General features: G+C 38.7%; 1 protein-coding gene across 6 annotated transcripts in view; it reads left to right on the top strand.

Annotated features, from left to right (window-relative positions):
* Positions 1 to 27128, top strand: part of Pcsk5 (proprotein convertase subtilisin/kexin type 5) — a 432587-nt gene that overhangs the window by 68060 nt on the left and 337399 nt on the right. For all 6 annotated transcript variants that reach the window (XM_078047476.1, XM_078047475.1, XM_005324113.5 and 3 more), the window contains exon 3: positions 22719 to 22832. In XM_078047476.1, coding sequence (XP_077903602.1) covers positions 22719 to 22832 — 114 coding nt within the window. The remainder of the gene's footprint in view (positions 1 to 22718; positions 22833 to 27128) is intronic.

Genomic DNA, 27128 nt, shown 5'->3' with positions numbered 1-27128 from the left:
TTCAAGAGTCCACTGACTGGCAACAAAGTGACTCAAGGTCCAGCGAAAATCCAAGAATATAAGGCCTTTCAATCAATTGAGGTCACTAGCATTGTCTTTACAGCTAACTGATCAAGTAATCAATATTTTCATCTCATTCTAAATTCATTGTCTCTTTTAATCTTTCAAATCAGACTATCCAGTATTGGAGCTTCTAACCACAATGTGGCCATTGGGCTTATGACATGTAGCTAGCATATCTGAAGAAATGTATTTTTAATTTTACTTAATTAATTTAATTTTTTTTTTGTACTGAGGATTGAATCCAGGGGTGCTTTACCACCAAGCTTCATCCTCAGCCCTTTTTAGTTTTCATTTGGGACAGGGTCTCACAAAGTTGCTGAGGGTCAGAGTTGCTGAGGCTGGCCTTGAACTTGGGATACTCCTGCTGAGCCTCATGAGTTGCTGGGGATTATAGGCGTGTGCTGCTACAGGAAGCAACTTTAAATTTTAAACCTGACACAACAGAGTTATTAGAAAATCTTTAAGAACACTTGATGCCACTTGGATACATGAATCTCCTATTTGAACTGTTAGTTTTATAAAATCTAACTGCAAGCCGGGTGCAGTAGTGCACACCTATAATCCCAGCAGTTCTGGAGGATGAGGCAGGAGGATCGTGAGTTCAAAGCCAGCCTCAGCAAAAGCGAGGTGCCAAACAACTCAGTGAGACCCCTTGATATGATAATATTTTTGATATACTGGGTTAAATGAAGTATATTACTGTAAATCATCTCACCTGGGTTTATTTTTCTACTTGAATGTGGTCACTAGCAAAGTTAAAATGACACATGTGGCTCTCATTCTCCTTTTGCTAGACAGTGTTGATTCACATATTGATTATCTGTAGTGTCTCTAGTGCTGTGCTCCCTGTGGGCAGTAGCTGTGGAGTTTGCAATGTTACTGCCTGTGTGTGGGGTTTGGCAGGATGGACTTTTTGTGATGGGATGGCAAATAAACAGCATGAATTCAGGTTGTGATAAGGTAGGAAGAGGTTATGCGGGGTGATACCTGAGTAATTGGGGTCAAGAGGCCATGCGTACAGAGGGTGTCAAAGAAAATCTCTCTGAATAAAGTTTAAACTGACATCCAAAGGATGGGGTGCTGGGAAGCATCGTAGAAGTTTTCTGTAAAGAGAAGAACTTTGTTTGACGAAGGTCCTGAAGAATGGGTTTGTTTTACTTCCTTTAACTCCAGTTCAGAAAGACATCTTCAGCTACTGGGTCAAAAGTAGGATGTGGAGAAAGCTCTTGGCATGAGATCAGGCCTGGCAACTCAGAAGTGCAGATCAGCTGGGCCAGGGGCCAGGCAGTCAGTGAGCACATGGGGCGAGAGTCTGTTGGCAGATTCTTCATCCTGGAGCCAGCTGGATGTTGAGGGCTGGAAATGTGACAGGTGACTCTTTTTTAAGAATCAAAACACTTTCATTTTGACAACTAGTTATGCACAACAGAAAGTATAGTAGGTTTTTAATTGTGCTTCGGGTGGGCCTACCTCCACTGTGCTGCCAACCTTGAAAAGTGTCCCAATATACCCGGGAAGATGCTATTCATCTACTCCTGCAGGTCTCAGCAGAGACTTACAAGGGGACCCCGAGAACCAGCATTTGTGGTGAGCACACGTGATTTGGTTCATCTGTAGTGAGTGGCCACGTCAGGGGGTGTAGGGAACTGGTAAGATACTACACCTGACTGGCTAATGTAAATTGAAATGAGACCAACAAAAATGGTGAGTGGCAGCAGAGTCCTGTATGGGCCTCTCCACTTATCCAGAGCTGGTCCTGTCTTGCTTTGTAAGAGATGTGTGTGTAATGATTAATCCCAGGGGTTCTGGAGGCAGGTCCTGTCTGAATTCTTGTTTTGTTAATAACTAGCAGTGGGAACATGGGCAAAGAATGCAACCTTTCTGAATCCAGTTTCCTCTTCTATAATGATGTCATTTGCATAAGGATTCTCATGAGGATAAAATCGCCCCATAAATTTTAGCTATTATTATTATTATTGACATGGTGTTCATTCCTCTTTTTCTTCTTTGTTTTTTATTAATTATTTTATTTATATATGACAGTGGGATGTATTACAATTCATATTACACATATAGAGCACAAATTTTTCATATCTCTGGCTGTATACAAAGTATATTCACACCAATTCGTGTCTTCATACATGTACTTTGGATAATGATGTCCATCACATTCCACCATCATTTCTAACCCTCTCTCCTTCTTTTTAATTACTGTATAAAAGCAAAGTTAGATATGATCACATTGGCCCATGGCTCACAGGTTAGCATTTAGGAGTCTTTATCTGACACAATCGAGTGAGATGGCTCCACTAAAACACCACTCGGGGAAAAAAATAACATAATCTTGGCTTTGGGGCAGCAGACTTTGGCAGACTCACGGAAATCACAACTTTCCTCTAAAATTATTCTCACATTTCCAATTCTAACAATTTACAGTGAAAAGTCTAAGAAGATTTATGTTTAGTTCTTCTTCTTCCAAGTTGCTTATTTTAAAGAGAGGTGTCTTCACCTGAATCATTTTGTTGACAGCGTCTGCCACATAGAACATCTTAACATTTAGTTTCTTGGTGGTTCTTAGTCAACTAACTTAAAGATTTGTAGACCTTGTGCCAGGTGAGGACTGGGGGTGGTTAGTAAGAACATTTGTTTGAGTTCATTTTTACTTTTGGTTAAAGAACCAAAAGTCGATTATTGTGTATGTTATAGTGAGAAAAGCATGTATTTCATCAAGAATGAGTCTACAGCCCATCTCTGCACATTCTTATGAGTAGCCTTGGACATTTTGGTTATTAGCTTTTGTAAATTTCAGTTTCTTTTTCTGGAAAATGCCAATAACATCCAACCTTTTGAGAGGATTAAAGATTATTGAGGTAGGATGTCTGGGACCTGTTGTGATTCTTTGTGTAAATCCAGTGACATTGGTTACAACATCTCAAGATAGCTTGTTTAATTGCACTCATGGATTTAGGATGGCACTGGCCAGGATACCAAGAAAATAAAAATTCAGTACTACGATAGGTCAGATCATAACTGGGTTAAAGTCGATTAACCAGAACACACACAAGTCAGGGTTCTAATTATTCCTTATGTTACAGTGTTTTTGTTTTTCCTGATTTCTTTTTCCTACTCAAGACAGTGAATATCTAAATCATTTGGTGACTGTGTTTGAGAACTCCTGAGTGTTCTCAGAACCCTCTTCCTGACATTATCTCATTTTCCTCAAATATTTTAAACACATGTTGAGATAAAAGCAATGATTTAAAACTTAGGTTTAGAACACCGTTGAAAAACACATGCCAACATTGCGGTGATTTATTGGATGGCTATCACAACCCCACCAAAGGCTGCCTGTCCTCACAAAACTCGGAATCTGTGCTCTGCACCTGGGATATTTGTCCAGGATATGTGGTGGTTACTAGGTGTGTACGTGTTTATGTGTGGCTGAAGGAATAAAGCTACAAATGCCAATCCATGACTAATAGCAGTGGAATGTCAGTTTGATGAGGGCCATTATTAATTTATGGTTCATTTCCATTTCACATATTAATTAAGTGCTCATTGCACATCTACCATATAAGTATAATAACTATTTCCTTGTGGGCCTATATGGACAAATTAACAGTTCATTGTCACATTTAGAAAGCCAAATGTCTGTTTTAAATAGCATTTTTTTTCCTTTCTTGCCCAGGCATGTGGGGGTTATTAATCTATATTGTTTCAATTGCTTATAAAAGCCAAACATCCAGTAAGTGTTAGGCTAAAATGGTGGGGGAACAGTGGTCAAAGGCAGGCCTGAGAGGGATAGACCTTTCTTATCACAAACACATTGGAAGCCTGCTTGGATTCAAGTTTCTCATTTGTAAGATGAAAGAGTTGATCTAGAGAATCTTTAAGATTTCTTTCTCCAAAGCAAAGAATCTATGGCAGAAAAGAGCCTGCCAGTAGAGGTAGAACATAGGCCATTGTTAGTTGTTGATAAGAGGTAGCCATGGTTGTCCAGAGAAACAGGACCAATGGGAGATAGATATCTCCTATTGGCACCCTGTGTGTGTGTGTGAGTCTGTGTGTGTGTGTGTGTGTGTGTGTGTGTGTGTGTGTGTGTGTGTGTGAGAACAGAGGAAGCTGGGAGAAAGAGAGATTGCAAGGAATTGGCTCACTCTGTTGTGGAAGCTAGGAAGTCCTATGATCTGCCTTCTACAAGTTGGAGACTCAGGAAAGTTGATGGTGTAATTCCATTCCAAGAGCACAGGTCTGAGAACCAGGAAGCCACTGGAATAAGTTCCAGTGTGAGGGTAGAAGCCCAACATTCCAGCTCAGACAGGCAGGGAAAGGAGGAAATCTTCCTTCTGCATTTTGCCTTTTTCAGGTCATCAATAAATTGAATGGTACCAACTCACATTGGAAAGGAAAATCCTCTTTCCTGAGACCATGAGTTTGGATGCTCTTCTTACCCAGAAATACCCTTGCAGTTAAACCCAAAGGTCATGTTTAATCTAGACACTGTGTAGTCTAGTCAAGTTGACACATAAAATTGACTATCATGCATGCTTATTAGTGACTTTTTTAAAAAGTAAGGTTCTTTCCTCTTAGGTTTATGGAATGAAGACTAATGAATAAAGAAAGCCAGTTGTTTGTTTTTTTTTAGTTGCCAATTCCAGAATAAAAGAGAATGCATAACTTGCCTATGAACATGTATGAAAATACCACCAGTGAAACTCCACGTCATGTACATCCACAAGAATAGCATCCCAATTAGAGTAAGTTATATTCCATATATGTAAAAGATATTAAAATACACTCTACTGTCATGTATATATAAAAAGAACAAATGAGAGAGAGAGAGAGAGAGAGAGAGAGAGAGAGAGAGAGAGAGAGAAAATGCTTAGAAAGAATGATATCCCAAACTCTGTAGCTGCTACTTGAGGACCACCGGTCACTAGCAGTTATGTAGTTTGGAATCAGAAGTGGACTCCAGCACATGAGCTATTGAGGACACATTAGAGACAGGTGGAAGAAATTGAAGGAAAGATACCGTAAGATGTACAAATATAGAATTAAGAATCCTGCCATCAGGGTGTTTACACTGCGCTGCTGCTGTGTTGGCCTCTCTTGGCCTTAAGCCCTTGTGTCTCCCTGTAGGTATGTCAGAGAAAGGAGCCATCTCTCCAGAAGCCCTTCCAAAAGGCAATCTTCATAGATTGTATCAGAGATTTCTTACAATGGCAATTGGGAGACAAAAATTCTCACGAATTAATTATATTCTGAAGAGTGTGCTGTAGCTCAAAAGTGCAAAATGACTTCATCTTTGTCACCTACAGTGTTTCCCAATAATGATTTTTAAAGACTTACAAATGGATTATTTATTGGATACATTGCCTAGGAGAGGTCAGCTCACCATTCTAACCTCATGGGAATGTGCTCTTGAAAAATATCTTTCTTCTTACTATAGAAGTGAACATACTTTTAGTGGTTTTACAGATTTTAGTAAATTTAATTAATTGCAGGTGAGCTTACCCTTGTTTTAACTCCAAGTGTATCCCTTGCCCTGTCAATCAACATATCAATGGTACCTGACTTACAGTGGTTCTTCTTATAAGGTTTTTGAATTTACAATGGTGCAATAGTGATACACATTCAGTAGGAACCATACTTATAATTTTAAATTTTGATCTCTTCCGGATCTAGCAATATGCAGTATTGCTCTTTCTCCATGCTGGGCATCAGTGAGCCACAGCTCCCAGTCACCTGCATAATCGCCAGGGAAAGCAACGGATACCCCATACTGTGATGTTGAGCTAGAATCTTCAGGAGGTTGTGCGGATATTAGCCTTTTCTCTGCTGTGACTAAAGGATCAGAACAACTGTTAAGGGGAGAAAAGTTTATTTAAGGCTCACAGTTTCAGAGGTCTTAGTCCATGGAAGGCTGGCTCCATTCCTTGGGGCTTGAGGTGAGACTGAACATCATGGTGGAGTGTGTGGCAGAGGGAAGCAGCTTACAGTATGAGATCAGGAAGCAGAAAGAGACACTCCACTTTCCAGATACAAATATAAACCCAAGCCATGCCCCAATTTCCACTCCCTCCAGCCACACCCTACCACTTCACTTAATCCCATTAGGGATTAACTCTCTAATTAGGCTAAGGTTATAACCCAATCATTTCTCCTCTAAACTTTCTTACATTGTCTTACATGTGAACTCTCCGGTGACACCTCACATCCAGACCAAAACAGTGCATATTAAATGCATTTTCTTTTATGATATTTCAATTTAAGATAGATTTATTGGGACGTAATCCCATTGTAAATCAAGGAGCATCCAAATGTGACAATTTTGTGGCAAGAATGGTGGTGACACCGGAAAAGAGCTATTTTCTACCAAACACCTCTTATGTGCCCTGCACTTTTGCTCACAATGAAATAAGGAAATAAGTAATCAGGTAAGTCCAGTCATTTTGGCAGGGTCACATGGTATGCGTTGCTTCCTAGAATTAAATCTAAAACCATCTAGTTCTGTGCAACCGATTTCTACCACAACGTGTATTATGAAAACCATTCATCACTGTAAGTTAAATCTTCAGCACAAAGGAACATTAGTTCTGCCTCTGCATGGCTTTTGATCCTTTTAGCTTGGGTCACATGTAGCCTTAGTAAATAAAGTCTCCAAGGGTAAAGAGCTAATCCATTTTCTTCTGCTTCTTACTGCAAATATAGGATGACTTTTTTTTTCCCCTTTGAGAGCCTGCATCAACAGCTGTTGATGCACTTTGGATGTATAGCTTTCCTGAACAGTCCTTTAGATAAAGGTTGGATTCTAATTTTCTGTATTAACCAACTTTGGACAATACATTGCACTGATAAGAGCATGCTGAAACTTTTAAAAGGTTGCCTCATAAAACATTATAGAGCAAGAAAGAATGAAGGGCAGTCCTCTGTTGCTAAGATATGCCCTGTAATATATTATTGTAACTCCCTTACTGAGCCATTAGCACCTCCAGGGAAGGACCAGCCTTTTAGTTAATGCCAACAATTAACTAAATTGTTTTCCTTGACCCAAGAAGTCAGAGGTATGTTGGTAGATTCACTGTCACAACACCAGTGACTAGCAGTGTCTGGCACCTAATAGGTGCTAAATAAATGTGTATTGAATTAAATTGATTTGAAAGCTTAGTAAGAAACAACTGTATCAAACAAGTGTTGTGAAAGACCAGTCCCAGGAGCTAGGCCAGCTGATGCAAGGCTTTGAATGCCAGTCTTAGATTTCAGAGTGTCCTGTTCTATTCTTCATATATAAACAGGTAAATACAGCAAATAAATATTGGACATCTGTTGTCAGCTAGACAATTTACCAAATGCCAAGGACCCAGACACCTCTTCCTTCTAGGGGCATATGCTTCATGAAGAAGCCTGACAAGTCAATAGTTAAAATGCTTTTAATAATGATTGTAGCAGAGAAAAGCTGAGGGTGGTCTGAAAGCACCTTAGAAGGACACTAAGCGTGTGCTAGGATCAAAGAATTTATATATGGGGGCCCTCTGGCAGAAGCTTGGAAGATGAAATAAATGAGGTTCAAATTTTACAGAAGTCAGAGGATTATTAGGGGTTTCATTTGTCAAGATACCAAAAAAGAAAAAAATGAAGGTCTAAGTTAGGGTGATGGCTGTGGAAATGTTTAAAAGGGTCAGATCTGATCCATCTCACAGACTACCAGTACTTATGTACTTTATTGTAGACATCAGTATGTGGGTAGCCTACTTGTTTTTCTAATTATGACTCTAAACTCCAGGGTGTTTGTGTTCACTGGATTTGCTCTGCACAAAATCTAGAAATCCAGTTCAGTGGGGGAGCATCACGGCCTGCCCTCAGGAGTTCTGTATCAGAACAGCTTTCCTTGGTTCTGGTCTTCATCCTAGGGCCACTGCTGGTTACTCCATAAGAAAAAAATAGTTGAAAAGTTTATTTTCCAAAAACAAGCAATGAGCTGGGTGTGATGGCACACGCCTGTAATCCCAGTGGTGCGGGAGTCTGAGGCAGGAGGATTCTGAGTTCAAAGCCAGCCTCAGCAATTTATCGAGGCCCTGAGCAACTCAGTGAGACCCTGTCTCTAAGTAAAATATTTAAAAAGGCTAGTAATGTGGCTCAGTGGTTAAGTGCCCCTGGGTTCAATCTCCAGAATCAAAAGAAAAAAGAAAAAGAAAAAAAGAAAAACATAATATAACCATAATTTTTATTTTTCGTGATCTGGAGGCCCATTCTCAGAGGTTAATTCAAATTGTCCTTGTGCTAGACAAAAAGCAGGCCTAAAAACAGAATTTTTCTAACCACATTGGATCTCAGAAGCTTTGAGGCTGTCTTCTCTTGTTTGAAGCAGGACATTTCCTTTAAGAGATGGCCTACCAAGGAGGTGGAAAGAAGGGGGTTCAGAAGAGGCTTGCTGCTTGACCCCAATCCTCTGCCTTAGAGGACCCCTTTCTGGGGTCAAATCACTAACCTGGCTCTGTTGCTAAGCTCCTACCTAGGAAAATTGAAAGCCAAGAAGGAGCAGGCTGGATAGCATAGACCTCCTGAATTTCAGTATCTTTATAAAATTTCTACCTTCATTGTCACACTTTGGTCAATTGAGTCTGAACTCAGACCTGCAGCTCTAGGCCCAGTAAAAGAATTAAACTTCTTCATGGGCATACATTGGCACACCAACTCATCATGTGGTGGCAAAGTAGATATTGCTGTGCCCGGAACTGTGCTAGGGATTGGTGTGAACCCGCTCATTCAGTCTTCAGATTCTCTTATCTTGCCCATTTTACAGACAGAGGTTTAGCAACAGGCACGAGGTCACCCTGCTGTGGAGGAACAAGAATTCTCAACAACAGGTTCCTTGGACTCTAGAATCCAACCCTTATTCAGCAACCTTCAGGTCTATCTTTGCCTCATCTTGTCAATTCAGTCTAGTTTAGAGCAGCTGGGAAACCAAAGGTTTTAGTTACTAGTTTTTTGTTTTATTTTGGTTTTTAATTTGGAAAATTTTCAGGCCTTGAACTTTAAGAGTGCTCTTAAATTACAACTCAGAAGGTGCCCTTGAGGGAAAAAGGATTTCTGTCATCGCTGTGCCTAACAATTCTTTTGCCTGTTTCAAGTTTTTATTCTCCACTCATCAGATAACTCTTCTGTCATTTGCAGACTAAATGAGTCTTATGAGCCATTTAAAAATGCTTCCAGTTGAGCAACTGAGGATCCCCCAAAGTTGCAAGCATGGATATAAAAGCCCCACTGTATGTCCTTTTGTGCCCCCTTTTCTTCTTTCTTCTCCGTAGAGTTTCCATTGGAGTGTTTGATCAGCTCTAACTAATCCCCAGGCACAGAAACATTACAATGACTAAAGGGAGAGAAAGAAGATGTTCCCCTCACCCATGCTATTAGTGGAAAGATATTTCAGAAAGGAGCCAGTCTGGGCTGTAGAAAAATAACCTGGGCATGGATTGACTTTTTCAGACTTCTTGTTTCAGATTCCTTCCCTTGTGTGATCTGATCAAGCTCCTTAATTCCGCTGTGCCTCAGTTTCCCCACTGGTAACAGGATGATTCTTTTGTCTGAGAGTTTGATGGTGTTAAGGAAGGAATAGGTAGAAGTATTTTAATTTTCTCCCTTTTCCAGAGTCTGGGGAAATCTTGTACTTTTTTGTGTGTCTTTTTTTTTTTTTTTTTTTAAACCCTTTCCCTTACATGTATAGGGGCTGAAAAATGACTGGATTACCAATTATTCTTTTACTGAAAGAGTAGTTAATGACACCACAAATTCTCTAAATCTTTATGGGTTGCCTGCTCTGGGTAAAGCCACATCATGGCTGCCATTGCCAGGAGGTGGGGGGCAGGGGGGACTGGTGAAACTCACAGAAGCGACTTCCTGACTTCCTGGATGGCCACGAGATCTGGGCATAATCCTCAGATGCCCTCTATCCTGTAGTCTAAGTTTTCATCCTCTGATTTCCTTCAGTATCATTCTGAACTAATAAATATAATACCCAAGAAAGTGTCTGTGGAGCGTGCCCAGCAGGTGCTAAAATTTCCATGGTCCTTTCTCCGGTCACCAAGGCTGAGTAGGGTTGCTGGGAACTATGGTCAAGGCCAGCTCTCAGTGTAGTGCTGAGGCTCAGAATGTGCCAGGGTGGAACACTCTGGGCATGGGCTGGGGATGGAGAGAATTGGTGACACCCCCGCTTCCCCAGGGGTATAGTAAACACACCACATTTTTATGAACATTAACACAACAGACTCCAGGGTAAGCCATCCAAAACACACAGCATGAAGGAAAGAGGCTTGATGGTGGAAATGTTGCAGCTTCTGGGTCTTCAGACTAAGAAAGTGTCAGGTTCGATGACAGTGATGAAAATGTGTTTTCTCTCTCTTTCCTGGAGCCGCAGCCCCCGGGGCTCCTGTAATTGACTGTGGTGGGTATGGATTACACATTCTGGGAGCAGCAGGCCCAGTGAAGTGACTTGGCACTTTGCAACACACATGGAGACCTCCAGGAAGCTGGGAGCTGGGGCACTGCTGGCCCTCCCGCGGGGCTGGCGGGAGCCGGAGCAGGCGCACTCATTGATCAAGCCCGGGTGTGCAGTTTCATGCTCTCTGCCCTGCAAGTTTTGTCAAGCACCACCTCAACTGTGGTTTCTGAGGTGAAGGAGTAGCACTCCAATTGAGAAAACATTGGGTTTGCCTCAGGCAACTGGATTTAGGGGAAAAATATGCCAACCCCTTTCCCGTTTGCCCAAGATTTTGGACAGTACTTTTCCCTGAAACTGAAAGGCATGCTTCCCCCCCACCCTTGACCAAAGTAGCTGTTTGCTAAATATTTCAAAGAGTGATGATAGTGTTTAAGAGCTGCCGCAATCCCAGTATTTTTGGTTACAAAACAGCCCTGCTCTCCCTGCCAATAGAAGGTTAGAGTTCACGAAGAAAAGTACAGGGGACACTGGCATCAGACACCTTCCCCAAGGCTGGCCTGTCTCTTTCTCTCTGCTAATTGGGGCCCCATCAGTTCTCCCTTCCATCTGTTCCTTTTCAGTGACTTAAGACTACTTGTTTGTTTATGGATTTTGAGCACATTTTACGGTTTAAAAATGAGCATTGGCTTCATGGGAACCTGGAGCACTTGTGCTGGTATTATACATCCCCCTAAAAGTTGCATATTTATCTTATTGCAGCAGGAAAAAAAGATTGGCTTTAATGCAGCCCCATTGGATTCATTGAGCAAGAGCTTGCCAATATAACAATGGGTAGTTTCTTGATTTCCAAGATTTTCAATCCTGACAATGACAAGATTTAAAGATACTAGAAAGATTTAAAAAACGGAAGCTACCAAGTGTATTTAGAATGTCTCTCATGAAAAGAAATAGTGGACAAAATTAAAAAGTGAAGTTATGCTGTTCTGAATGGACACGCTCAAACCATCCCTCTGCAATTTTTCTACTGAGATCAAAATTATAGCAGTAAGTTCCATAGAATTTAGAAACAAAAGCTATTGCCAGTTGTGTTTAAATAGCTAGGAAAATAAGACAATATGTGCAGTGGAGCTGAATTATTCACAGGTGAAGAGTGTTTCTCTCATGAATGTAACTCTCATGATCATCGTTTCTGTCTACGGAATTAGGAGGTATGTTGTTGCGAAATGCTGACATACTTTTCGATATTTAACAGATCACCCTGTTCTTTGCTTGGAGAAATAATGAGAATAACTGCTCTTTCCTGTGCCAACATTTTGCCTCTTTTTATATTAATCTCAGCTGAATGGAACAGTTTCTCCACTCTGTACCAAATAATGCTTCTCTTTGTATTCTCTTGATATACAACTTGAGGGCATCCAATTTTTCCAAATACAGATCTGGGAATATCTTGAATGATTTATGCACAGAATTGCAGGATTGGTCAAAGAGAACCAAAAAAACAATGCTTTGTGTTAGGGTAAAATTGTTGTTCTTGCATCTTTCTACAACTTCTAACATGGTAAGGGCAGAATAAGATGTAACTTATATTTACTTCATGTGTTGAATGGATTTTATTAGTTACTTTGCCTTACCTTTCAAATTGCTTAGAGGATGATTATTTCAAAAGACATAAATACATGTAGAATGAAGTCATGCCACTGTGTCTAATGCAGTGATAATCTTCATTCCAGAATGGAGCTGAAGGAGTTATGTGCTGCCTCCACTCAGTCCCTGCGTTAAGAGATTGCATTTAATCAAACCTGTGAACTTAACCCCAGGTGGCATTCAGACAGTAGAATTAGTTTTAGGTACTTTAGAATTCCATTTCCTTTAAATACTGTGCAATCAAAATTGTTTTCAAATTTGTTCTCATTTCTTAAATTAATTGTCCTGAGGTTTAAAATTTTAAAAACCCTGAAATGCAAGATAGAAAATGGAAGAATCTCTGGATATAATCTTGCCATTCCACAAGTATTTAATGAGTTTACATCACTAGCTTTTTCTCTTAATACCCCAGACTTGCTTCAGGTTCTAGCATGTGCTCACATCTCTTCCTTCTTTCATTCCTCCTCTTTTCTCTCCTCCTCCTCTTCCTCCTTCTCCTTCTTCCCCCACCTCCTGCTTCTCCTCCTCGAACCCCCCCACCCTTAACCCACTGGAAAGCATCTTGTCATGAGTAGGAATAAAGAGGGTATTTTTTTCCCCAAAGGACAAATTAGACTGTCCCAAAAGACAAACATACTTGAGACAAACATAAAATAAGTGACCTTCCTTCAGTAGATTTTGAGAAAGTTTAGGAAGTGACAAGATTAATAAGAAAATTAACTGGAATTCTTTTGAAATTATCTTTCCCTAGAAAGAGTAAAAAAAAAAATCTTCCTTTCAAATTGGGAGAAAACTGCTTATGGGTATTGTTACTAGTGGCCAGCAGAGACAAAGTCTGAAATGTTTTAAAATATTTAATATTTTATTAAAAATTTATATTGTTATATTATAATATTAATATATTTTATTAAATATTAATATTTAATGTTACAATATTAAAATTCAAGGCTTAAAATATTTAATATTCAAGTGTTAATGAAATATGTCCAAATTTTTTCTTCTCAGTCTGACACCTCTTTCCGTTTAGCTTTAAAAGTTGATTTCCCGTCATTTCCTTGCTCTTTTGTAATTGATTTTAAATTAATATTTCTTCTGCTATGTGCTTTGATTGTAGACAGCCATCGACTACTCCATTGCTGGCCATGTCTTCCCTTAGTCTTGAGGGAAGCATCAGGAGATTGACATTATTCAGCTCTTTGCCCCTTTACTTTATGACATGACTGTCAGTGTCTACAGGAATATTCCTCCTTCTTGGCCCATATCAACCCCCACTTTACTTTTATCTGTTTTTATTCATTTTAATTGTAGACACTATTTTTCATTGCTTCTGAAATTTAGGCTGGTAAGGTTGAGGAAATGATCGGATCTCACAAACAAAAATCTGCCTAGGAGTAAGTTTCAAGCAGGGGTCGAACATGGTAGGGGGTCGATGATATATTAAAAACATGGAATCATAGGTGGAAAGAACATATCTTTTATTAATAATTTTACATGTTGTTCATTGCTAGTAATATAAACATTCTTGTGCTACTCTCTGTTATGGAAATACAAAATATTCTATTATAATTTAACACTGAGCCTAGACTTCTGACTCCTATTTTACGTACCCCTTCCTAATTAAAATGTCTTGTTATGATTATTTTAAAAACTAAACAGACATGAATACCAAGCAAATGGATTAATATAATGTAAAAACATACATTCATCTATACCTACTTATTGAGGGCCTGTTGCCAACCATTGCTTCTGGTACTATGGATACTAAAACCTGGTTTCTTTCCCATAAAGGAAGTAGAGAAGTAATCAAATAAAATACAGAGCACTAAATACTATAGGAGCCTTTGTATATTGAATTTGTATAGCACATTTGACCTCACCCCTTAATGATAATGCCAATTTACAAATGTAGATATAGACTACCAACAGTTTTTATGGGACTTTCTGAAAGTGGCCAGACTAGCTAGTGGTTGGGGTGCTCTCCCAAGACTTTGGGCTATGCACTGCCCATCTGTGGTGTAGACTAGCCCAACTAGACTCCTCTGGATACAAAGAGCATCATGCTGTTATGGCATATAAAGAACAAACACTGGATATTTTAGATATAGTGCCAGAAATAACTACTTTGCTTTTAAAAGCCTATACTGTTTTATAAGATTCATCTAATGATGGGAACAAAACCTAATTTAATGTTTATGGTTTTGTAAGATTAGTTCAATGAGGGTATTATTTCCTTTTTTCATAGCATTTCAGAGGTGCTAAGGTCCAAGATCAAAGGATTCAGAAACTATGTCTTCTACACTTGCTGATAGACTGAATTGCATTTTATGCCTTATGTTGGGACCCTCTCTATCCTCGTGATCATTTTATTTCTCGGCTTTTTAGATGACATTCATGGCACCTATGATTTTTATTGGATAATTGAAAGGATGGGATATGTACTAAAGCCTGCCCCACTAAACCCACTTACCCTGATTCATATCACAAGGGTACCACCTCTACCATTGGTCAAAGGGGTCCCTTGGGCCTTATGTTTTAGAAGGCCTTGCTTCATTCCTCTTTTAGCTGAATTTGTCTCTGTCATTGGAGGAGTTGGAATAATTGTGGGGACATATTCATTCTGAATGTGTGGCTCTTTCTAGATTATATTCCAGGTACTTAGGAGTCCAGAACTGGTTGATGAGATGGCTGGAAGTGGGCTTCCATGACATCTGTGTGGACTTTTTCTTTATCCACTAGAGGGCGAAGTACAATGTCAGTACACCTGGGGGATTGCTATAGGGGTCTCTGGCTCACAGATCAGCTACAGACAAAAACACACAGATACACAATCATTTTAGATCTTTTGCATTAGCTAGCCACAGTGCTTATGACATTTTCTTTGAGATCTTTATTTAACAAGTTCCTTACTATAAAAGATTTTGCCTGCCTTACTAAGAGTCCATGATCACTCTCTACCTATTCACATTACTTACTTTTGAGATTATTTATCACTCTGAAAGTCTATTATATAATATTTTATTTATTTACATGTTTATGCTCTGATTTCCTTTAGAATGGAAACTGTGTTACTTAGGGCAGGAAATTGTTTGTTTTTCCACTGGCATTCTTTAGCAGTCTGAACAATACCTGCCACATAATAGCCAGCTAGTAAATATTTTTGGAGTAAATGCAAACAAAAAGGGGATGGGGAAAACATTTTCCTGCATTAATTCCAGTTAACTATTTTTCCATTTTGCACATCATTTTAGAAGTGGAAAAACAAAACAACAAAACAACAATCAGGCAAAAAATGAAAAATAAATTTTCAGAAGTGTATAAATAATAGTTAAGTTGTTTAAGGGGAAAAGTGTGATCTTAATTCTCTGAAGTTGACTATAATGTAATAACAATAATGCTTTGAGTTTTTCCATTTACATATAGCAAGACTAAATTGATAACACATTTTTAAACTTTGGCTCTCAGAGAAGGCCTACTAAATATAAAACTTTATGGTAGAGTTGAGTTTTTCAGTTTGGCCTATATTGTCTTCCATAACAATGTTCCAAGTGTACATGCAGTATTTATTTCACAACTTCCTTCTAAATGACCTTTCAAAAATTATATGATTCCCTGTATTCTTGACCAGATGTGTTCTATAATATCAACCCGTGGTGTTTGCAATTATTAAATAGGTTCAAAATGTCTGTTCCAAGCAAATCCAGTGTCCCATCAAATAAAACATAATGTGTTATTTTGTTAGTAAGTAGCTATTTTTTTCTTTAAAAAGACTGACAACATAATGTCAATATTTAGTAACTTATTAGTTACAAGTTACTAGTTGGAGAAAAATTGAATGTTTAAACATATACTTTCCCTAGAAAATTTAAAAAAAAATTTTTTTTCACTGGTTAATTCTGACTGTTTACCAGAGTTTTAGAGAACGTCTGGGATATGTTGCCTTCTGATTTTAGGGCTTAGGAGCTGCATGTCAATTTATGTCTTCATCGGTCCTTCTTTTCCATGGCACAAAACTTTCCACTGTGCACTGAACTCATACATTTCTTTTCTTCTAATCGAGACAGCTCTATTTTGTTTTCAAAATCAGAGTCGAAAACAGAGAAGAAATATTTTCATGTTCATTTTCCTAATGTCAAAGATAATAAAAAAGATAGAAAATGCAGAAACTATTTTGTCTCCTGGCAACTGCTTCATTCAGATCACTAAGTGGTAATATAATTCACTTGTCTCCTTTCTAAATACTAAATCTTACATCTTCACAGAATGATTTCAGGTTGTGTATCAGCTGGAGCATCAACCTCATCTCTCTATGGCTTTGAATAAACTTTTTGTTCCCGGTCAAACCAGAGAATAGGACTATGTAGGCAAAATTTCAAAGCTAGCAAAAAGAAACTGGAGGGTATATTTAGTCAACCTCCTCTGGTTTTACAGAAAAAAGAGGCTCACAAATATCATATAGGATCACATAGGATGTGAAATCTAAGGTAACGGAGTTCCTCAAATTCTGACTCCATTATTAATACATAATGAACTATTTTATGTGTCATTGTTTAATTAATCTCTGTCTATATATTTAGGTTATTTTCAGTTTTTTAGTTTCGAACTAGCAGTCTATATATCTCTATTTATATATTTAGGTTATTTTCAGTTTTTTAGTTTCGAACTAGCAGTGCTTCCATAAATGACTTCGTATGGTGCAAATAAATATGCAGGATAAACTCATAAAAGTCATTACCTCCTTTGTTGTTTTCATAGTATTATCCAGTTATTTTCCACAGTGTTGTACAGATTTATAGTCTCCTCACCATTATGTGAGCATGATAAATTTTCAGTGCTATCACTAGTAGTATGTTATCAACCTTTAGTTTGTTTCTACCTGAAAGACGAAAAGTGGCATCTTGGTTTGGTAGTTTGCTTTTGTTTTAATACATACACTAGTCAGCTTTTTGTCACTATAACAAAATATCTGGCACAGACTATTTATAAAGGGAAGGAGGTTTATTTAGTACACAGCTTTAGAGGTTCGAAGTCCAAGATCTTTGGGCCTTATTGGTTTGCCCTCTGGTGCGAGTGGCAGATGGTGGCATATGAGGGCAGGAGCACATGCAGGAGAAAGTGGAAAATTCAAACAAGAATTGCAGAGAGAGAATAGGGTCCTGTGGTCTGTTTCCAGAGAATACCCTCAATGGTCCTCCCACTAGGTCCAACTCTTAAAGGTCTACTACCTCCCCAAACTATCACCTTTGGAGGGGAACATAGACCATTTAGACTATAGAAACGTGTAAGATATTGGGCACATTTTTAACTTGATTTACCTTTCCTGAAATTTTTGTACTTCTAAACTTTTTCTATTTTCTTGTTGATTTGTTCTCTTATTGATTATAGATTTTTTTTTCTTTTTGGTATATTAAGTGAATGGACTTTTGTCCATGGTAGGAGCTGTAAACTTTTCTGTATGTCTTTTAACATACTTTTGAGTTTCTGCCATGCAAATACATTCTTTTCTGTGTAGTAAAACTTGTCAATTTTTTAAAAAACCTTTTAAATTTATATTATGCTTACATAAACAAACCTATTCCAGTTTTAACATTATTTTTGAAAACCTCCCCTAATTCTTATGGTGTTTTTATGATTTTATTTGTTAGCTTTTTATATTTACATCTTTGATCCCTATGTAATGGGTCCTGAATGAGATGTGAGATTTGCTTCAACTTTATTTTCCCCCCATTGGTTGTTCTAACACCACACTTTATTTAGTGATTTGTTTTTCCTCACTGTTTTAGGGTGTCACCATTATTACATACTATCTTCATATATGTTTTAAGTCCATTTTATTCCATATACATATATACACCCCCCCACACACACACACACTTGCTGCCAGTAAATTTTAATCATTAACTTCAATATATCTTAATATTTAAAGAACTGATTTTCTCCTCCTCAGTATATGATTTTTTTTATGGTGATGCCATAATTTGTTTCCCATTTATATTGGGAAAATATATATTCATATGATAACATCTTGTTTTTCTCCTGTTGCTCATAGATTACCTGCCCCATGTATAATATTACCAAGTTGGTAAATTCTAAAATAATGAAACACAGGTTCAGCTCAGATTGAGGGGGCAGGCTTCCCACAATTATGAATTAATGTGTTTTGCTTGTCAAATTGGAAAGGCCATCCTTAGAGAAAGAATCCTGAGCAGTATATCCTCAGTGTCCACTTGGACCTGGGAGGTGGGGGGAGTGCTGTGGGAATAACATAGGCATGTCCATAAAACCTTGTAGCATGTACATGTTGAAATTAATGGAGGAGAGATGTGATTTTAGGAGTCCTGTGTTTTCACAGTCTGGGTAGACTGTAGTTTCTTAACGTGTGAGAAATGGAACTTCTGGAAGTTAAACCAGTGAAGGAAAGTGCATGATTATTCCTTCTCCTGGGCTGACCATAGTTGTATGGAAATGAATTTTAAAGGTCTTTTCTTTGCAACGAAGTTCTTGGCAAGAAATAAGATCTGTATAATGCATTACCTCTGAGTTTTGCTTAAAGAGCTCAAGGATAGACATATGGATAATAGTTTAAAATATAAATATGGTCTTTCCAGTCATAGAAACCTTCTGATCCAAGAGGTACTTTTCCCGTTCTCCAAAAAATATATAGCTGTAGACATACCCATAAAGCACCAAGACAAAAATACATGGTATTTGACTCTTAAAAAAAAAAAAAAGGAAAAAGAAAAAGAAAAAAAGCCACTGGACTTTTTTTTGGAGTACTACAGCCCTGTGATCAGACAGAGTGACTTGCAGTCAAATCCAGATGCCAAGTTGCTGTGTCACCTTCTAGCCACTAAACCCTGTAACTAAGCATTTTTGTTTGGTAAAATTACAGAAGAGATGCCCTTTGGTAAGATATTTTGTTCTATTTTAGTACCTATAGTTTGTCTAGGAAAATGGCTGTCACTGGGTTTTCTCATACTTATCCCATTTGTCTATTTGTGTATGAGCTGGGGGAGAAGTGCATACTTACAGTGTCAGTCTAGAAGCAATTATCTACCCCCACCCCAGTATACACTGTCATGATTTCTAAGTGTTCCTTTACTAGGGGAGGTTTGATACTTTCTGGTTTGTGGACACATATAGGTTGGCAGTGTGGAATTTATGAAGGCTCCATTGGAAAAGGTCATTGCTAATATAACATTAGTTTTGAAAATAGTTATATCCAGACAGATCTTCAGACATCTTTTACCCAAAAGCAACTGTGAATTGGCTCAATCTTATCAGGAGGAGACTTACAGACCATAATATAAGGGTTGCAAATATAAGTTGCACAGTTGAACTTGTCATAAATGGTTTAAGTAATGCAGTGATAGGGTCTATGTCAGATGTCATTTATGGAAATAATTATGGTTTTATGAAATGGAAAAGGTGAAATACTTGCTAAATTTCCCTGGTTAAGTGCAAGTCCTTCAAAGGAAAAGGCAATTCTTACTCATTTCTATATTCCCAGTACTGTGCCTGGCAAGTAATGCTTATTAAATGAATGAATGAAATTCATCTTATAGAAAGATTGTTTGAAATGAAGAGGTTGAGAATGTTTCCTGCAAATAGATTATGTACATGAATTCTCCTACTTGCTGCTCTGCTTTAAGAAGGATACCTTAAATGGGGATGGAACCCAGGGGCGCTTAACCACTAAGGTACATCCCCAGTCCTTTTTATATTTTATTTTGTGACAGGGTCTTGCTAAACTGCTTAGAGCCTAACTTGCTGAGGCTAGCTTTGAACTTGCAACCCTCCTGCCTCAGCCTCCCTAGCTGCTAGGATTGAAGACATGCAACACTGCCCCTGGCACATCAATATTTCTTCAGAACTCCTAGGTGTCAATGTTGAGAGTCAATGAATTATAAGAGACTCTTTCACAGAGAAATATAAAGATCAAAACTGTAGCTCACTAGTAGAGTGCTTGCCCAATTCGTACAAGGCCCTGGGTTCAACTGCTAGCACCACCATCACCTCAAAAAAAAAAAAAAAAGATGTTTTTTAATTGTTCATGAGACAGGGAAAAAGTGTCCCAACAATCAGGTTCAGAAGTAAGTTGCTTTCCTTATTAATTCATGAGTAATTTTTACATATTAAGAAGATATGCCTTTTATGGTACAAATATTTTCTTCACTTTTTTGGCTTTTGCACAGGATGTTTCTTTTCACATACACATTTTTTTTTAACTTTTATGCAATGAAATCTTTCAATCTATTAATCTAGTTTTGTCTTCTTGTAGTTTCTCTTATTTATTTTTGCCTTAAAGGCTGACAGCAAGTACCCCCCCCCCATAAAAAGGACTTCCTGACATGTTGTTAACTAGAGAATAAAAATAAAACACTTAAAAAAAAAAACACAAGAAGGATACCTTAGTAATTCTTCTTCTCTAACATATTACTCAGCTTTGTGTTGCTATGACCAAAACATCTGACAAAAAAAACTTAAAGCAGGAAGGATTTATTTTTTATCACCATTTCAGAGAATTCAGTCCATAGGCAGCTGGCTCCAAGGCAGCCATTATGGTGGAAAGGAACTGCAGAGGAAGGCTGCTCCACTCAAGGGAGTGGGGAAGGAGAGGGAGAGGGGAAGGAGAGGGAGAGGGGAAGGAGAGGGAGAGGAAGAGGGCAGCTTGCCCCCAGTGACCTACTTCCTCCAGCCACACCCTACCTACCTAGAATTACCACCCTCTACCCTAATCCTTTCAAATGATGAGTCCATCAAATGGATTGATCCCCTAATTAGGTTCCAAGTCTCATAATCTAATCATTCAATCTCTAAACTTTCTTACATTGTTTCACACATGACCTTTTGGGGGATACGTTCAAAACCATAACATTGAGCAATCCTTCCAATCAAGAGATGTTTTGAAATCTTTCCTGGATGGGTGAATGTGGAATTACAGCTGTTGATTACAAAGCCTCCTCTCCCTCAATTTTGAATTCCTTGTGGAGACGAAAGATAAATGGTTGAATAGAATATTTTAGAGCACTGTGACTAAGTCAGCTATCTGTAGAAGAGATAATACAAAGGAACATTTAATAACAAATTGAGGAATTCCACCAGGGCTTATACTGCATCTGAGGTGTTCTTTGAATCTATGTGGTGCTTACTCTTGTGTTGTCATAATGAGGACTTGTTTTTAAGTATACTCCCAAATATATACCCCTACAATTAGATTACATATCCTGTATTAAATACATTTCCCTGTTAATTTACTTAAGCAAAAGTTATTGCTAAATATTAAGACTTTTCTCAAATGAAGCAGGTTTGAATTTTAGAAATGGCTAGGAGCTTATCATTAAGGAAATTGTGTTTCTGCTAGAGTTAAGACTAGGGTTTGTTTTTCTAATTCCCCAAATAGTGATTTTCCACCATACTGTGTTACTGAAGGCTGTTTGTTTTTTAAATGTGTGATCTTGGGGCATTTGGTTCCAGGACTTTTTTTTTTCTCAAGAGCATCATAGTTATACATAGTATTTGGGTTCACTTTGAGAAAAGCATATATGCATGGAATTTGATTCCAATCTCCCATTCCCCCACTTTGCCTGTCCTCTCCTTCCTCCCCATTTCCTCTACTGATCTTCATTTCACTCATTTATTATTTCTGATTGATTCTTTATAAATACACAAAGGTCATATATTTCATATATACTTGAAATTCCCTTTGGTACATTTATATATGCACATACTATGCTTTTGTTAAATTCATTCCATATTTTTACCCATTCCTGCCCAGGATATATTTAAAATTTTATGTATGATCTCAAATTTAAAAATTTGATATCAGTATAAGTCAGAGACATGTGACCTTTACTTATATAGGATAAGTTCAACCTGGTTTTATATATAAAATTTTACTGGAACACAGTCGGATTCATTTGTGTCTTATCTACAGTACTATGATGGCATTAGAGACCATATGACCTGCAAAGCATAGAATATTTAGTATTTGAACCTTTATAGAAAAAGTTTGCCAACTCAGTATAAAGTAATAATGGAAAAATACCTTTAAAAAGTTAAACCACTGCCGGTCCCAGTGGCAAATGCCTGTAATCTCAGGAACTCGGAAGGCTGAGACAGGAGAATTTTTGAGTTGAAAGCCAGCTTCAGCAATGGCGAGGCAGTAAGCAACTGAGTGAGATCCTGCCTATAAATAAAATACAAAATAGGGCTGGGGATGGGGCTCAGTGGTTAAGTGCCCCTGAATTCAAACACCAGTACCAAAAAAAAAAAAAAAAAAGTTAACACTGTCATTTCATTGTGAGTAATGTGCTTTCTGAAAAAGTTAGACGTCTGGCTTCTTTTTGAGATTTTTAAATGATCTGTCTATAAAAGACTAAAATGCCTGCTTGCATTAAAAATAAATAAGAGCTGGGTTTGTGGGGAATTGTTGTGCTCTTGGACGCAGGAATCTAGTTGCCATGATGTAGCCTGTGACCTTGACATCATTGACTGTAGACAGGAAATGCCTGTCACTTCTGTTTTGCTAACTGCAAGGTTACCTGAACTCACCAAATGCCCTTCTTCTTGGCAGGTGGAATGGATTCAACAACAAGTTGTGAAAAAACGAACAAAGAGGGACTATGACCTCAGCCGTGCCCAGTCTACCTATTTCAATGATCCCAAGTGGCCAAGCATGTGGTATATGGTAAGCCCTAAGGAAGTCTGGCCTGGGGCCGTGTCATCCAGTTTTGTGTTGTATGGGGAAAATCTCTTGGCATTGGGCAAACAAAGAAATAGTGACCAGGGGCTTATTCCTGTTTTAAGACTCACCATATGAGATTGGTTAATGGTATAGGATGTTTTCTGAATCTTTTTTGAACTTAACTCTTGCTTTAAGGAGAAATAGAAGAGATTTCCAATTCATAGAAATTGTGTTTGAAAGTACCATTTATGTAGCGAGCTTCTGTTTGGACCTGAGGACAGAAAAATTCTAAGATACCTTAATACCTATCTATAATTGTGTTCATTTCTTAAACAGATTTAGTCCTCCTTGAAACCAGTGTGGTTAATGGTTACTGGTGCTTGGAAATCACTGAAATGGCTCTGCTATTAAGAATCCTTACTTAATACCATTAAATGTGTGTTCTATCCCTATAGGTACTAGTATTTAAAACTTGACCTTGAGAAAAGATAGTTGGAAAGGTTGGAAAGAGTTTTTTTTTTTTAATTTTTTTTAGTTCTTTTTAGTTGTGTATGACAGTAGAATCCATTATGATATAATGATATAAGCATGGAATATATCTTATTCTAATTAGAACCTCAGTCTTGTTGATGGACACAATGGTAAGATTCGCTATGGCATATTCATATATGTACATTTAAAAGTTATGTCATATTCATTCCACTGTCTTTCCTATTCTTACCCCTCTCCTTTCCCTTCATTCCCCATGTCTAATCCACTTCTGTTCCCGCTCCCTTTATTATGAGGGTTAGTATCCACATATCAGAGAAAAGATTCAGCCTTTGGAAAGTGTTTGATTTGTAACTAGTTCAGTGGTTTAAGTAAAAGACGTTTCCCTGAGGGAAACTTGCTTAACATGCTGAGAAGAGTGATCCCTCCTGTTCACTTCACATTGCTGCCTTTGAATAGTATATACTTATCTAGTCTTAAGAGTTTTTAGCTTCATAATTATTAAGAAATGGGTTTAAATGCATTTCATTATTATTATTATTATTATTAGCACTGGGGATTGAACCCAGGGGGACTTTACCACTGAGCTACATCCCCAGCCCTTGTTATTTTTTACTTTGAGACAATATCTCATTAAATTGCTGAGGCTGAATTCAAACTTGAGATCCTCTTGTCTCAGCTTCCTGAGACACTGGGATTATAGGTATGCGCTGCCATGCCCAGCCCTATTACTTAATCATCAAATTCAAATGTCATCAAGTTGTTCAGTTATCTATAAAAAGCCTTTTTTCACTTTTTACTTTTCTCTTTCTTGAAAATATGTATTGCTAAACATTGCAGAGTATTTTCCACTTTAAAAAACAACAACAACAACAAAAAAACCTCTATCCCTCATTCTGTACAAAACGTCTCCAAACTGATGAATGGACCTGAAATAGCATTTTCCTTTCCTACCTCGTGCTTTCCTGGATTCTGGCCTTCTATTCCTTCTTCCCCATGGTGCTCTCCCTGCCCTTCCCCACCTCCTTGGGTCAGGATCCTCCCACCTTTTCGAGACCACACCCAAGACCGACTCCTTCCCCAGAACTCCCTGTTTCCTCATCTGTCATCATTTTCCAACTTCCTTGGAGTAATGGGCCATCCATTCCCGCTCCTCTGGGAATTCGTCACTTGGCACTTTGTATTCTGCTTACTACTACTGTTTTTCAATCGCTTCTGCTAGATCACAGGGGTCCCTTGAGGTCAGGCTCTACATTTGGATCCTTCTTTATATGCCCCCTACAACCTAACAACCGTTGTAATGCTGGGTATTTGTGCTTATTTTGAGGTCGGGGGATGTGATTGATATTTTTCTCAAATACCCCTTTCTTGGTCTTAGAAGAAAGAGGAAAGTTGTGGAACTATTTTAGACTCCAAACAGTTTTATACAGAAAGCTCTGTCATGTCTAAGGGGGGGGAAAGGAAAGAGTCATAAAGGTAAGTTCAAAGGGAGGTGGGAATTGAGACATCATTTGATAGGAGTCACCTGAGGGGACGATAAAACACATGACAGGTTATTTGCTCTAACCAAAGAGAAGTGAACCACACGGGAAGGCTTAGAGCAAGTGTTGTCAGGAGCTAAGGAGCTTTGTCTGCACTGACAAAATAATAAGAATGCAGTGGTATTAGGAAATAAGTTGGAGGCTGAGGTTCCTCTGCACCTGTTTATATATGACCAGGATGAGGGAGACCTTCCTTACTTCAGTTGCTGTCTGCATGTGCCCCCTGGGTGGTGTGATTGCTGGTACCTGTTCTGGATCCCCTTCATTATGTTAGCAGGGCAGGCTGAACTCTAGGAGCAGCCCTGGCCAAGACTTAGTGCCTTGGTTAGCCTGGTGACTAAAAGGTTCCAGTGTCTGCCTCCCAGAGTTTCATTGGAACATCTCTTTCTGACATGTGGAAAGGATGAGAGAAGAGCTTTCACTGAGTTGTTTAAAATATTGGATGTTTTTGAATGCCTGTTTGAATATAATAATTCAAATAGATAACAATTATTGGGCACTTATGTTCTAGGCAATGTACTAAGCACCTTATGTGTGTTTTTCTAAGTAAGCAAATGTGTGCATTAATATTGGCCCTGTTACAAGAATGGGAACTAAGGTTCATGAGGTTTATGTAACTTACCTACTATCTCCTGATCTGGAAGTGGTAGAGCTGAGATGCTAGAGCAGGGACATTGATGCCAAATCTGCTGGATGACACAGCATCCTGTGCCTTTTCTACTGTGTGCTAGCCCTGTGACGCAGACCTGAGTCCTGCCCGTCAGGAACTTCTACTCTGTCCACAATGAAGTTACTGAAATACAAGGCAGAATCGTAGGCACCATGAAAGATGAATACAGTGTCTTGAGGACAATCAAAGGACCTTAAAGATTTCCATTAAATGATTAATTTTCTCTTAACAAAAAGGAATGGGGCTAGATGTGGTGGTTATGTCTCTGATTCCAGTTACTTGAGATGCTGAGGCAGGAGAATCACGAGCTCAAGGCCAGCACAGGCACCTTAGTGAGTCTCTGTCCCCCCCAAAAAAAAAAAAAAAAAAATTGGCCAGAGGTAGGTATAGCTTAGTGTGAAAGGGGACTACACAAGGGTATGTATACAAGGAAGTAAGGAGCCCTCTTAGATGCTGGCTACCACAGCAAAATGAAAATTTTCATGAGAAACCTTTAGCACCTTGCCTGACGCTAGGACACCCTCAATAAATCATAATTGCGGTTATTGTTATCTTTCAATGTCTTCACTGAAATACATGCTGGGTTTTTGTCAGGGGGCTACTGGAGATGGAACCCAGGGCTTTGCTTATGCTAGACAAGCACTCTATTACTGAGTTACACCCCTAGACTTTTTAAAAAATTTTATTTTGAGACAGAATCTGAGTAAATTGCCCAGATTGACTTTAAACTTGCAATCCTCCTGCCTCAGCCTTATAAGTAGCTGGGTTTACAAGTGTGCACCATCACACCAGCCCATTGCTGTTATGTTTTTATTTGTTCTTTTAATTGCTACTGGTCAAAGATGTGTGAGAGCCCATGACCAGTAGGCACTCTTTGGAGCGGAGCCTTCTTTGGTGACACATTAGTGACATAGCTGAGCCATAGTGTTCCTTTTCTTCTTCTTCCTTTCTCTGAGCCCTGGGATCTGCTGCAATTTCTGAGGGCTACTTGGCGAACGTCCATAGGGTCCTGCCTCCAACTCATGAGCCTGGGCCTGTACCTGTCATTCTGTATTTATCACAGGGGAATGGAGATTAAGGAACGGCATGAAGAGTGCTTGAGTGTCTCTTTTAATTAATTTAAAAGCTTTGCCCGTATAACACCTGCCCTTGGAAACTGGTGTGCAAAACCATTATGTGCAGCCTTGAGGTTTGGGCAGTATATTCAGGGAAATGTACACTATGGGAGTTTGTTATAGACATGATGGCTGTGTAATTGTTCCTCTGCCCTGGAATATGGTGCTCTAGGAGTTAGAGGGCCCTGTCCTAGAAGTACAACTCATTTTTTTCTTGTGCCTACAAGCTACTTCCTCATCTGTCCTTTGTCAGGCAAGACACCAGCACTGGGGGTTTCAAAAGACAAGTGATTCATGCCTCCTGAGATCCGTAAAGCAGAGAAGGAGTAGATAAAGCCTCAGAGAAAGCTTGATAGTCAAGCAGCTTTTCCCTCCAAATCTTTTCCCAGAATCATGTGCCTACTTCCAGCCACTGGTGTTTGGGCATTGGCTGTAGTTTTTGTTTGCAGGTTGGTATAGAATTTCATCAGAACTGTGTGGGTGA

Source organism: Ictidomys tridecemlineatus, chromosome 4, assembly GCF_052094955.1.
Source record: "Ictidomys tridecemlineatus isolate mIctTri1 chromosome 4, mIctTri1.hap1, whole genome shotgun sequence".
NCBI classification, from domain to species: Eukaryota; Metazoa; Chordata; class Mammalia; order Rodentia; family Sciuridae; genus Ictidomys; species Ictidomys tridecemlineatus.
The sequence above is the reverse complement of the archived record's forward strand: the minus strand, read 5'-3'. Positions and strand labels throughout refer to the sequence as shown.